The sequence below is a fragment of the Haliotis cracherodii genome, unplaced genomic scaffold, assembly GCF_022045235.1.
Source record: "Haliotis cracherodii isolate W230 unplaced genomic scaffold, xgHalCrac1.p SCAF_1, whole genome shotgun sequence".
Taxonomy (NCBI): Eukaryota; Metazoa; Mollusca; class Gastropoda; order Lepetellida; family Haliotidae; genus Haliotis; species Haliotis cracherodii.
Window position 1 is genome coordinate 24,784,881 of NW_027266264.1, and position 13,658 is coordinate 24,798,538.

The 13,658-nt window shown below is 41.2% G+C and overlaps 1 protein-coding gene across 1 annotated transcript; it reads left to right on the plus strand.

Annotated features, from left to right (window-relative positions):
- Positions 1-3,301: 3,301 nt before the first annotated feature.
- Positions 3,302-11,372, plus strand: LOC139462281 (uncharacterized protein aq_987-like). The gene is made up of 2 exons (XM_071243896.1): positions 3,302-3,731; positions 10,552-11,372. The coding sequence occupies exons 1-2, from the start codon at positions 3,302-3,304 to the stop codon at positions 10,722-10,724; spliced, it is 603 nt and encodes a 200-aa protein (XP_071099997.1). The 3' UTR covers positions 10,725-11,372.
- The last annotated feature ends 2,286 nt before the right edge of the window (positions 11,373-13,658 follow it).

The window sequence follows — 13,658 nt, forward strand, 5'->3', positions numbered from 1 at the left end:
GCTTGCGTGTCTGTAGTTTCTGTACTTTTTACCAAGAACAATATAATCTGTAGTGTATGTTCTTTGAGAAAGTAAGCCTTAAACGATCTCTGTCTCTTGAAAAAGCTTCAGGATGTTGAAAAAATAGAGAAATTGACCGCCACAAAAAAAAAATCGGTATAATAGTTTTAAATTAAATATATATCTGGTTTGTAGCTGTAGCTGAAAAAAATATCTAATCTCAATACAAAATCCCACTAACGGGATTGGGTGATCCGGCTCACTGATTTGGTTGATACATGTCATCGTATCCTAATCGCGTAGGTCTATGCTCATATCAATCACTGGATTGTCTGGTCCATACTCGTTTATTTACAGACCACCGTCACATAGCTGGAATATTGCTGAGTGCGGCGTTCAACAACAAACAAACATACCGACTCACACAATCACCTACGGTTACGATGATTGGTTTGCCCCCACTATAACCTTGCTCACAGGATTAGGCTTCCCCCTATATTCAGCGAGGCGAGGTGAGATGAAATTTGGTTCAACGTCGGGTCCAATATTATTGCACTTATATATAGCGACGTCAATACACGTGTGTTTGTGTGTGTTGTGTGTGTGTGTGTGCGTGCGTGCGTGCGTGCGTGCTTGGGTGTGTGTGTGTGTGTGTGTGTGTGTGTGTGTGTGTGTGTGTGTGTGTGTGTGTGTGTGTGTGTGTGTGTGTGTGTGTGTGTGTGTGCTAAGCCGGACTGATGCCGATTGATAGTGCTAGCCCACTGAGATACCATGCCGCAGTTTAACATGAATACCTTTAGACCCTTAATGCCGAGCGCCAGGCAGGGTAACAACAAGTACCATCTTTTAACGTCTTTTGGTATGAGGCTGCCAGGGATCGAACCCCGGACCTTCCGCTCTCCGGGCGGACGCTCTACCACTAGGCCACGGAGGCGGCCACACTGAGCGAGACAAGTCACAATAAATTCCCTTTCTGCACAAGACACCGGTGTTACAACTTCAACATGGACTAATGTCACCAGTGAGACTAAAAATAGCATGATCATGTAAGCCTCGTTTGTTTATTAAGAAACACGTGGAAGGAATGCTCCATGACTACCTTTAAGACGACACGTCATAACTCTGACACGTCATAAGGTACATTCAAGATGGCGTTAGCCTTTACTCACTAAACACTTCAGTGAACATAACACGCTTTACTTATCATCACGACCTTTGCCAAATAGTGAAAATAAACAACAATCAAATGTTACATACGCGTAGCCTATACATCGGGATATTGCTATTCTGCAACGTGAGATCATGTTTTCACACCAGACAGATAAGACCAGGAAGTAGGTGCGAGGGCAAGTTCACTCAAGTTTCTTTTCAAAATGATGTCTACGAGATCACAGCCTGACAGCGTTTTCAAACACGGTGGAATTTAGGTAAGTTTGTGTAGTCAATATTCGGGCAGAATATACTAGTACCAAAAGACGTTAAAATATGGTACTTGTTGTTACCCTGTCTGGCGCTCGGCATTAAGGGGCTAAAACAAGGACTGGTCGGCTCGAAGTCAGGGTACTGTGTCTGAGTGGGGTATTCATGTTGAACTGCGGCATGGTATCTCAGTGGACTGACACTATCAATCGGCATCAGTCTGGATTAGTACAAGCAGTCACACACACATGTGCATGTACATGGCTGTATAAGCGCAATAATCTTGGATGCGACGTTAAATCCCATTCACCTCACCTCACCATTTATCTCAGTGAGTGCGTGAACATGGTTTAACGCTTGAATACGATGTCAGTGATGTCGCGGGTGTCAGCTGTAAGTAGGAAAGAATACCAAACTTGACGCAGTGCGTCGTCGCGTACGAGTATTGAGTTGACAAATCTTGGATTCGAAACAACGTCCAGCATATCCTGGTGCGGCGAAGGGAGGTCACGGTATATAGGAATAGCGGCGCCATAGATTACTATGTCGCCCGTGCTCTCTAATTATATCAGATATTCTGTAATATAATACACACACTTTGTAAGAGGAAGAGGACAATGTGGGCTAGATAACACTAATCCGTATCATGTTCCCTACGTTCAGGTATATTGCTCATGACCCACTTTATTATTCCATAATGTAACACACAAACTCCTCCCTTTATTGATGAACATAAATAAAAGTTCAAAATGCTGACAAATTTCCTACAAGGAGGTACCTTATGTGTGTGTGTGTCATCGTCTATCGTTGTATTCTCAGATAACCACTGGTTGTCACAGTACATAAACACAAACGTATAGGTCCCGGCGCTGTCAATAAAGGGGTTGATAATATTGACTTAATGACTAGACAGGTCTAGCAAAGCCTACTGCATTTAGAACAACATACATTTTACACTTCAATCGACCCACCAAACGATGTCGACATTGGTTGAGGCAGAGGTACAGCTATCAGCAGTACCTTAAACGCGGTGAGTACATTGACAATCCCTCTAGTTAGGAAAGTGAACCATAGACTTCGTGGGTGCTCGTTGACACAAAAGCAGCCATTTGATATTCTTGAGGGGTATGTGTATGGGGCTGAGATTTTGTGTATGAATGCTAGATATCTTTTCATTTACAGCTGCAAAAATAAACCCAGTAGGTCGGTGTGGTCGGTGCCATGATTCTTTTTGACCATTTCTTGATTGATATACATCATGCTGTTTGAAGAACTATTTGTAGCATCAGCAGCAGCATCATCAGCAGCATCAGCAGCAGCAGCAGCAGCAGCAGTAGTAGTAGTAGTAGTAGTAGTAGTAGTTTAGACATTTACAAACTAAACGCGGGTAGATCTATAAATGGCGGAGGGAGATCAATAAAAAATACTTCTTATGATAAACATGATTTTATATATTTTGCGGTATACAAATCGCTGTTTTACTGTTAGAACTGTAACTACTGTTCTATCATTTCAAAGACTTTGGACAAAGTTTAAATTTTCATCTTTTATGACACCCTTATTTTCACCAATCGCTATGCCTGTGAACTGTGTTTAGAGTTACCTGCCCTTTACGGGTACCAGTGGTTTGGGACATGACCTTCCAGACACCGGAACAAGGGCTGGAATTTAAAATGAAATCTTTCTTTGCCAAGTTCTGCAACAAGTAACAATGTGTTGGCATGAAAGGAAGAGCCCTTCATCTATTTGGTCGTTTGATCTTGAAATAATAACGATGTGCACCTTTTTGTTATTCTCCTTTGTCAAACTGTGATAGTTTTATTTCGACATACGAAGACAATGAACGTGACCCTAGTGTCTGTTCCTGATTGTAGGTGGGAGTATGATGGCAGCTCCCCGCCCGACGTCATGTTCAAGACCTACCCAACAGGTCTACGTGACCCCCTACAGCCTTAAAGTCGTCACGTACGTCGGTGACATCATGGCCATATCAGCTGATGCAGTTGTGACGAGTGAGAAACAGGACCTGGATCGGGAGAGCCAGGTGACAACGACACTTAAAAAGAGTTCCAAGGAATTTGCAGAGAAAAGGGATGAAAAGAAGAGAACAACGAGACGTTTCAAGTCGTGGTCAGTTCACACCACCCATCTGTTGAATCCATGGCCGTTTAGATTTGTATTCCACGCCATCGCGAAACGTCCAGGCGAAACCAATAGGTGGGTGATGAAAATGAGGAGGTTATACAAGACGATCATGAAGAAGGCCGAGAAGTATGGCGTGCAAGTCCTGGCCGTTCCTCTTCTTGGTACAGGTGGGGTAGCGTCTTATGGTTTATAATTCACAGTGTATTTCCGATCAGAACTCAATCTTATCATACTTATACTTCCTTACGCCCTTATCATACACAGTAAACTACGTTTATGACGAACACGCTAATAAAGAACTGACCGATGTAACAAACTTATTTCTTAGTCCAGGCAATTTGTTGTATATATGCTGTAAATATGCTTATAACGAACTACAGTTATTACGAACTAAATTTGTGGTCCCTTTGAGTCCGTTATAACCGTAGTTTGCTGTACTTCATATGATAAATCTAATCCGATATTAGCAGTACATTTACTGGCTAAACACATGTTTAAGCTACAGTCTTGGATTATGAATTAAGGGATACCATTTTCAGCGGGGGAAAGGGTGCTCTCCTCTAAAACTAGGAATGTCGCTTCACAACAGCTTTTATAAATAAGATATGATTTATTTGGTAAGATTTCGCTCAAAGTTTTGTTGTTTTCAATGCAACCTGTCATTAATTAGCTGGTTTTGTCAGGTGTCACACGCACGTTGAAATGTGGATGTTTTTGGCGAGGATTAATCGAACCCGGGCGTGACGAGCAAACGCTTTAACCACTAGGCTACCCCACCGCCCATTTATTAAAGGTCGTGATGATAAGTAAAGCGTGTTATGTTCAGTGAAGTGTTTGGTGCTTAGTGAATGCATGAGTGCAAGTTAGTGAGTAAAGGGTAACGTCATTTTGAATGTACCTGAGTTATGACGTGTCGGAGTTATGGCGTGTCGGAGTTATGACGTGTCGGAGTTATGGCGTGTCGGAGTTATGACGTGTCGGAGTTATGACGTGTCGGAGTAATGACGTGTCGGAGTTATGGCGTATGGCGTGTCGGAGTTATGGCGTGTCGGAGTTATGACGTGTCGGAGTTATGACGTTTCGGAGTTATGACGTGTCGGAGTTATGGCATGGCGTGTCGGAGTTATGGCGTGTCCGAGTTATGACGTGTCGGAGTTATGACGTTTCGGAGTTATGACGTGTCGGAGTTATGGCGTATGGCGTGTCGGAGTTATGGCGTGTCGGTGTTATGACGTGTCGGAGTTATGACGTTTCGGAGTTATGACGTGTCGGAGTTATGGCATGGCGTGTCAGAGTTATGGCGTGTCCGAGTTATGACGTGTCGGAGTTATGACGTTTCGGAGTTATGACGTGCCGGAGTTATGGCATGGCGTGTCGGAGTTATGACGTTTCGGAGTTATGGCGTGTCGGAGTTATGGCGTGTCGGAGTTATGACGTGTCGGAGTAATGACGTGTCGGAGTTATGGCGTATGGCGTGTCGGAGTTATGGCGTGTCCGAGTTATGACGTGTCGGAGTTATGACGTTTCGGAGTTATGACGTGTCGGAGTTATGGCATGGCGTGTCGGAGTCATGACGTTTCGGAGTTATGGCGTGTCGGAGTTATGGTGTGTCGGAGTTATGACGTGTCCGAGTTATGACGTGTCGGAGTTATAATGTGTCGGAGTTATGACGTGTCGAAGTTATGGCATGGCGTGTCGGAGTTATGACGTTTCGGAGTTATGGCGTGTCGGAGTTATGGTGTGTCGGAGTTATGACGTGTCGGAGTTATGACGTGTCGGAGTTATGGCGTGTCGGAGTTATGACGTGTCGGAGTTATGACGTGTCGGAGTTATGGCGTTTCGGAGTTATGAAGTGTCGGAGTTATGGCGTGTCGGAGTTATGACGTGTCGGAGATATGGGGTGTCGGAGTTATGACGTGTCGGATTTATGGAGTGTCGAAGTTTTGGCGTGTCGGAGTTATGACGTGTCGGAGTTATCGCGTGTCACCTTAAAGGTAGTCATGAAGTTTTCCTTCCACGCGTTTCTTAATAAACCAACGAAGCTCACATGATCATGCTATTTTTAGCCTCATTGGTGACATCAGTCCATGTTGAAGTTGTAAAACCGGTGTCTTGTGCAGAAAGGGAATTTCAGTGTTGCTTTTGTTCTTCTAGCCTTTGAGTCTCGCTCAGTGTAAGGGGAAGCTAAACCTTCCAGCACGGTTATACTGCTGACATACCAAAAATCATAACAGTTGGTGATTGTGTAAGGTCTGTATTTGTTTGTTTGTTGTTTAACGCCGCACTGAGCAATATTCCAGTTATATGACGGTGTCTGTAAATAAACGAGTATGGACCAGACAATCATGCCATGAGCATCGATCCACGATTCTGTATGTAATGACAGTAGCGTTGTACATGAACTGACGGCCAAAAGAAATTTTACAGCTTTAAAAATGGAATTGCAAAAAATTAAAAAAACAGAAATTCAAACGAAATCAATGCAAAACACATCGTCCAAACACAACAATGCTCTATGCAGTAAGTGATACATGTCCAAGGCACGATTTTCGTGTGTAAAAAATGCGAACAAGTGAAAAACACGTGCCGCTTGGGCAGCCGAAACTACAAGTGAAACAAAGATATATAAATAATTCGGACACTCACTCTGTCAGACACTCAATCTGATAAAAAAACCCAACCAACCACAGAAATGCCCACATTGCAAGAACTTTTGGTTGCCCCCCATGTTGCTGTGTCTAACATGATGCAACGTTAGAGACAGACCAGGCAGACATCAGACAGGCCAAGAACAGGCAGACCCAGGGTAACTACGCCCAGTGAAGACAGGCACTTGCGTACTTGCGCATTTCCGAAATCGATTCCTTACAGTGACATCAGCGACGAATGCCTTGATATGGTAAGTCGTCCGCTGCCCCACCGTTTCTTCAACAGGTGCCACGTGGTGTCCTTTATCAGCATGACAACGCTATGCCCCATACATCTCGAATAGTTACAGAACGTCTTTGCAGCCAACATAGTCAACGTGTTGCCGTGGCTTGCACGCTCCCAAGACACGACCCCCATAGAACACCTCTGGGATGTCATGGATCGTCGTGTTCGACAGCGACTGCATCTTCCAGCCAACCGGCAAGAGCTGATTCTGGCCCTCCAAGACGAATGGCGTCGTATCCAACGTAACGTCGTCAGACGACTGAGTTTTTCTGTGCGCGGGAGAGTTTTTGCGTGTCTTTTAGCAGGGGTGGTAATACACGCTATTAATGCAACGTGTCATTGAACTTGAGGGGGCACGGGTGACCCAGTCGTCTAAGGCGCCGCGATTCGCTGTGCAGAGTTGCCAGAAACGCCAGAAACCTATGATTGTGGTTTCGAATCCCGGTTCGCCCCAATTATGTTTCTAGGTTTGTCAGCACCATACCCGTGCTCGTGGGTTTCACCGAAGTGGTAAACGTCTTAGACCTACATCACTTAGGGCTTTCCTCCCACATTAAGCTAACACGCCGTGATATTACTGGAATAATGTTAAAAGAGGCGTTAAACCCAACTCACTCACTCACTCATTAAACTTGATCGATTTTAGTGACAATGTGTGCCCTTTGTCCATTACGTTGAAACGCTGAAAGCTTGTCATGCCAATATCGGATACAGTATGACATTTTAAATGTTGATTTCGTCAAAATGTTGATCTTTTCAATACATTTTACTTCATGCATTATTTTTGGTGATTTTAAAACGAGGGTCATTTCAAACTATGGTAAAGTTTCTTTTGGCCGTTAGTTTACATTGTGTGGGACATCATGTGCATCTGTTTTATAAAGACACCAGTGTGGTTTAATAGTTATGCTGTGTGGGGCATCATGTGCATATGTTTATAAAGACACTATTGTGGTTTTATAAGTTTGCTGTTTGGAACATCATGTGCATCTGTTTATAAAGACACCAGTGTGGTTTAATAGTTATGCTGTGTGGGACATCATGTGCATATGTTTATAAAGACACTATTGTGGTTTAATAGTTATGCTATGTGGGACATCATGTGCAGCTGTTTATAAAGACACCAGTGTGGTTTAATAGTTATACTATGTGGAACTTCATGTGCATCTGTTTATAAAGACACTAGTGTGGTTTTAAAGTTATGCTGTGTGGAACATCATGTGCTTCTGTTTGTTGAGACACTATTGTGGTTTAAAAGTTATGCTGTGTGTAACATCATGTGCATCTGTTTATAAAGACACTATTGTGGGTTAATAATTATGCTGTTTGGAACATCATGTGCATCCTTTTATAAAGACACTAGTGTGGTTTTATAGTTATGCTATGTGGAACATCATGTGCATATGTTTATAAAGACACTATTGTGGTTTAATAGTTATGCTATGTGGAACATCATGTGCATATGTTTATAAAGACACTATTGTTGTTTTATAGTTATGCTATGTGGAACATCATGTGCATCTGTTTATAAAGACACTATTGTGGTTTTATAGTTTTGCTGTTTGGAACATCATGTGCATCTGTTTATAAAGACACTATTGTGGTTTTATAAGTTTGCTATGTGGAACATCATGTGCATCTGTTTATAAAGACACCCGTGTGGTTTAATAGTTATGCTGTGTGTAACATCATGTGCATATGTTTATAAAGACACTATTGTGGTGTTATAGTTATGCTATGTGGAACATCATGTGCATCTGTTTATAAAGACACTATTGTGGTTTTATAGTTTTGCTGTTTGGAACATCATGTGCATCTGTTTATAAAGACACTATTGTGGTTTTATAAGTTTGCTATGTGGAACATCATGTGCATCTGTTTATAAAGACACCAGTGTGGTTTAATAGTTATGCTGTGTGTAACATCATGTGCATATGTTTATAAAGACACTATTGTGGTTTAATAGTTATGCTATGTGGAACATCATGTGTATCTGTTTATAAAGACACTATTGTGGTTTAATATTTATGCTGTTTGGAACATCACGTGCATCTGTTTATAAAGATACCAGTGTGGTTTAATAGTTATGCTGTGTGTAACATCATGTGCATATGTTTATAAAGACACTATTGTGGTTTAATAGTTATGCTGTGTGGGACATCATGTGCATATGTTTATAAAGACACTATTGTGGTTTAATAGTTATGCTATGTGGGACATCATGTGCATCTGTTTATAAAGACACCAGTGTGGTTTAATAGTTATGCTATGTGGGACATCATGTGCATCTGTTTATAAAGACACCAGTGTGGTTTAATAGTTATGCTGTGTGGAACATCATGTGTATCTGTTTATAAAGACACCAGTGTGGTTTAATAGTTATGCTGTGTGGGACATCATGTGCATATGTTTATAAAGACACCAGTGTGGTTTAATAGTTATGCTGTATGGGACATCATGTGCATCTGTTTATAAAGACACTATTGTGGTTTAATAGTTATGCTGTGTGGAACATCATGTGTATCTGTTTATAAAGACACCAGTGTGGTTTAATAGTTATGCTGTGTGGGACATCATGTGCTTCTGTTTATAAAGACCCTATTGTGGTTTAATAGTTATGCTGTGTGGGACATCATGTGCATCTGTTTATAAAGACACCAATGGGTTTAATAGTTAAGCTGTGTGGAACCTCATGTGTATCTGTTTATAAAGACACCAGTGTGGTTTAATAGTTATGCTGTGTTGGACATCATGTGCATATGTTTATAAAGACACTATTGTGGTTTAATAGTTATGCTGTATGGGACATCATGTGCATCTGTTTATAAAGACACTATTGTGGTTTAATAGTTATGCTATGTGGAACATCATGTGCATCTGTTTATAAAGACACCAGTGTGGTTTAATAGTTATGCTATGTGGAACTTCATGTGCATCCGTGAATAAAGACACTAGTGTGGTTTTATAGTTATGCAATGTGGAACATCATGTGCATATGTTTATAAAGACACTATTGTGGTTTTATAGTTATGCTATGTGGAACATCATGTGTATCTGTTTATAAAGACACTATTGTGGTTTAATATTTATGCTGTTTGGAACATCACGTGCATCTGTTTATAAAGATACCAGTGTAGTTTAATAGTTATGCTGTGTGTAACATCATGTGCATATGTTTATAAAGACACTATTGTGGTTTAATAGTTATGCTGTGTGGGACATCATGTGCATATGTTTATAAAGACACTATTGTGGTTTAATAGTTATGCTATGTGGGACATCATGTGCATCTGTTTATAAAGACACCAGTGTGGTTTAATAGTTATGCTATGTGGGACATCATGTGCATCTGTTTATAAAGACACCAGTGTGGTTTAATAGTTATGCTGTGTGGAACATCATGTGTATCTGTTTATAAAGACACCAGTGTGGTTTAATAGTTATGCTGTGTATAACATCATGTGCATATGTTTATAAAGACACTATTGTGGTTTAATAGTTTTGCTGTTTGGAACATCATGTGCATCTGTTTATAAAGACACTATTGTGGTTTTATAAGTTTGCTATGTGGAACATCATGTGCATCTGTTTATAAAGACACCAGTGTGGTTTAATAGTTATGCTGTGTGTAACATCATGTGCATATGTTTATAAAGACACTATTGTGGTTTTATAGTTATGCTTTTTGGAACATCATGTGTATCTGTTTATAAAGACACGATTGTGGTTTAATATTTTATGCTGTTTGGAACATCATGTGCATCTGTTTATAAAGATACCAGTGTGGTTTAATGGTTATGCTGTGTGGAACATCATGCCAAATCGTGAGTAATAACACTAGTGCTGGTTAAATGTTGAATGTGGGACATGTCGATCTGTGAGTTCAGACTATAGTGCTGTATACATGTTGTGAGGGACATCACGTCGGCCTTTGAGTAATGACACCAGCGCTGTATATGTTAGTGTTGACATGTATGTCCGTCTGTGATGCTGACAATCCTGTCTTGAAACTTCAGTTTTAAAGTAATGTCTATTGTCTGGTAATGTTTCCAGGTCGTGGTGGTGCGAAGCCCCAAGAAGCTGCGCAGGCCGCCGTGGAAGCCATTGCTCACTATAACCCCAAGTGTCTGCAGAAGGTGTTTCTTGTAACAGTGGAAACATCCATCGCTGAAATAACGGGATCCCAGTGTGAATTTGTATTCAGTCCCTTCTTCACAAATAAATAATAATCATCTCAGTCAGGACACTTAAATCGTGCTAAACGACATACCAGTAAGGCAAGTTCAAAGTGCAAGCAATGATGACGATGACGACGACCAAGATGATAATGACGAGGATAATTGCGACGATGATTAATGAAGCTAATGAACAAAACAGCAATTACATATTGTTTTAAGACGAGCGTCCAGTGCCGGATTGAGACATGCGGGGACTTCAAGGAGGATGCAGCGGGTTCTCTGAAAGATGAGGTGTACGTTTGATGTACACCCATTCTTGTAAAAACTTTTGCCGATGGGGATTCATTATTTGAGGAATCTCATGTGAGAAATGAAATGTTTTAACGAGATATCAGAACTTCTAATATGCTGTACTTACCATTTCCACGAAGGAATTTCCTTTCATTGCCAGTCTATCTGCCTGGAACTATGAGGTGATGTGAAAATAAGGTATCGTCGATTACAGGATTATATCACGTCCATGCATGTGTGTGTGGCTGCTTGTACTATTCCTTTCTTTCTGTAGGTTCTATTGTGGTAGCCCACTGACACACCATGCCACAGTTTAACATGGACATCCCACTCAGACACAGTATACTGACTGCGCGACAACAGTCTATGTTTTGGTGGTCAGGGTGGTCAGACTCGTTGACTTAGTTGATGCATGTCGTCGATCCCAATTGCGTCATGGGATCGATACTCATGATGTAAATCACTGGATTGTCTGGTCCAGGCTCGATTATTTACAGACCGCTGGAATATTGCCGATTGCGGTGTTAAACAGCAAACAAACAAACAAACAAACAAACACATTCACAAAGTCATTCTTCTAGCAACTGTTGAAGAATGTGAGAATGTTATTGGTGTTTCACGGTGTTTATTTAACACCCTCAGCCGGATGTAATTGGCTCCAGTCGCCAAGATGTAGATTGCAACCTGAATTGCTTGGATGAATGAGACATTAACACCATGTTGTTGTTGTTGTTGTTGTTGTTGTTGTTGTGTTGTTTAATGCCGCACTCAGCAATTCAACACCATGATTCTTTATTCAGTGAGAGAATGTATTTCATATACTTGTATATGGTACCATGAATGTTATTTATTCGTTTATTAAACTTATTTTATATTCCTTTTGTATAGTTAAAAAAGTTCTTTTTCAAAGTTTGTTGAAACTTTAAATACTATCTTGTCAGTAAAAACTACAGTTCCTGCAACGGCTGAGTTAAAATGTAACTTTGAACCCGATTTCAGTTATGTTACGGTGTGTCAATTTGATGTGGGAGGAAAACCCGAAGTGATATAGGTCATCCATTAGCGCAAGCATGGTGATGAAAAACGCACACACACGCCAGGCCAATGTTGTGCCACTCCACTCGTTTTGTACGTCATAAATGTCATTAAACGCCTGTCCAATGTTGTGCCACTCCACTCGTTTCGTACGTTATAAATGTCATTAAACGCCCTGTCCAATGTTGTGCCACTCCACTCGTTTCGTACGTCATAAATGTCATTAAACGCCTGTCCAATGTTGTACCACTCCACTCGTTTCGTACGTCATAAATGTCATTAAACGCCTGTCCAATGTTGTGCCACTCCACTCATTTTGTACGTCATAAATGTCATTAAACGCCTGTCCAATGTTGTGCCACTCCACTCGTTTCGTACGTCATAAATGTCATTAAACGCCTGTCCAATGTTGTGCCACTCCACTCGTTTCGTACGTCATAAATGTCATTAAACGCCTGTCCAATGTTGTGCCACTCCACTCGTTTCGTACGTCATAAATGTCATTAAACGCCTGTCCAATGTTGTGCCACTCCACTCGTTTCGTACGTCATAAATGTCATTAAACGCCTGTCCAATGTTGTGCCACTCCACTCGTTTCGTACGTCATAAATGTCATTAAACGCCTGTCCAATGTTGTGCCACTCCACTCGTTTCGTACGTCATAAATGTCATTAAACAGTTGTGTGATGCGAATGTATTTCATTTACATTAATGTTACGTTGTGGGCTGCTTTAACCAATGTTCAATGGGGAAAGGCAGCTGTCAAGACGCGAGTCCATATCAGTAGCATAACAGTGATATATTGACTTTATATAACAACATAAATCCCTTACTTGGGAAGTACGTGTCACATAAGCACACAGAAATCGATTCACTGTTCACAGATCAATGCTATTACGTATGCATGAATATTTCAGGTTGAGGATAGCGAGGACTTTGAAACCAATCTATCAAAATAGATTTAACATTAGGCGCTTAGGCGCAACTTTGCTTCATGATCCGGGTCTGTTTGGGAGAAGGACCACTTCAGACCGTCAATGGCTTGTATGTAGAATGGGTAACTACTTTTCAGAAAGGAAATAGTGTTTTCTTGCGGCTTTTTATGATACATTTTACCGTAACGTAGATGGGTTAATCCCCACATTTTCATTTGTCACTTTTCTCTTGTTTAAAGCAACTATATCTGTTGACCTTTTAATGGTCCAAGTCGTGCTAAAACTCACATACCATACCATACCATGCCATACCATACCGTGCCATACCATACCATGCGATGCCATACCATACCATACCATACCGTACCATACCATACCATACCATACCATACCATACCATACCGACCCGTGAAGATCCTGGTTAGAATAGGTCTTCAGCTAGAAACCCATGCTTGCCGTTAAAGGCGACAAACGGGATCGAGTGGTCAGGCTCGCTGATGCATGTCATCGATCCCAATTGCGTAGATCGATGATCATGATGTCAATCACTGGAGTGTCTGGTACAAACTTAATTGTTTACAGGTCGCCGTCATATAGCTGGAATATTGCTGAGTGTGGCGTTAAACAATGAACAAACAACACCATATCATTGCTGGAATTGTATGACCTATGACCTACATGTATGTTCCCGAAATAAAAATAATATTTAGCCTCAAAGTTT

Excerpts from the sequence above, each read along its gene's own strand:
- LOC139462281 (XM_071243896.1), top strand. The coding sequence starts at position 3,302 with ATGATGGCAGCTCCCCGCCCGACGTCATGTTCAAGACCTACCCAACAG. Across the intron at positions 3,732-10,551 it reads CGTTCCTCTTCTTGGTACAG|GTCGTGGTGGTGCGAAGCCC; the intron begins GTGGGGTAGCGT and ends TAATGTTTCCAG.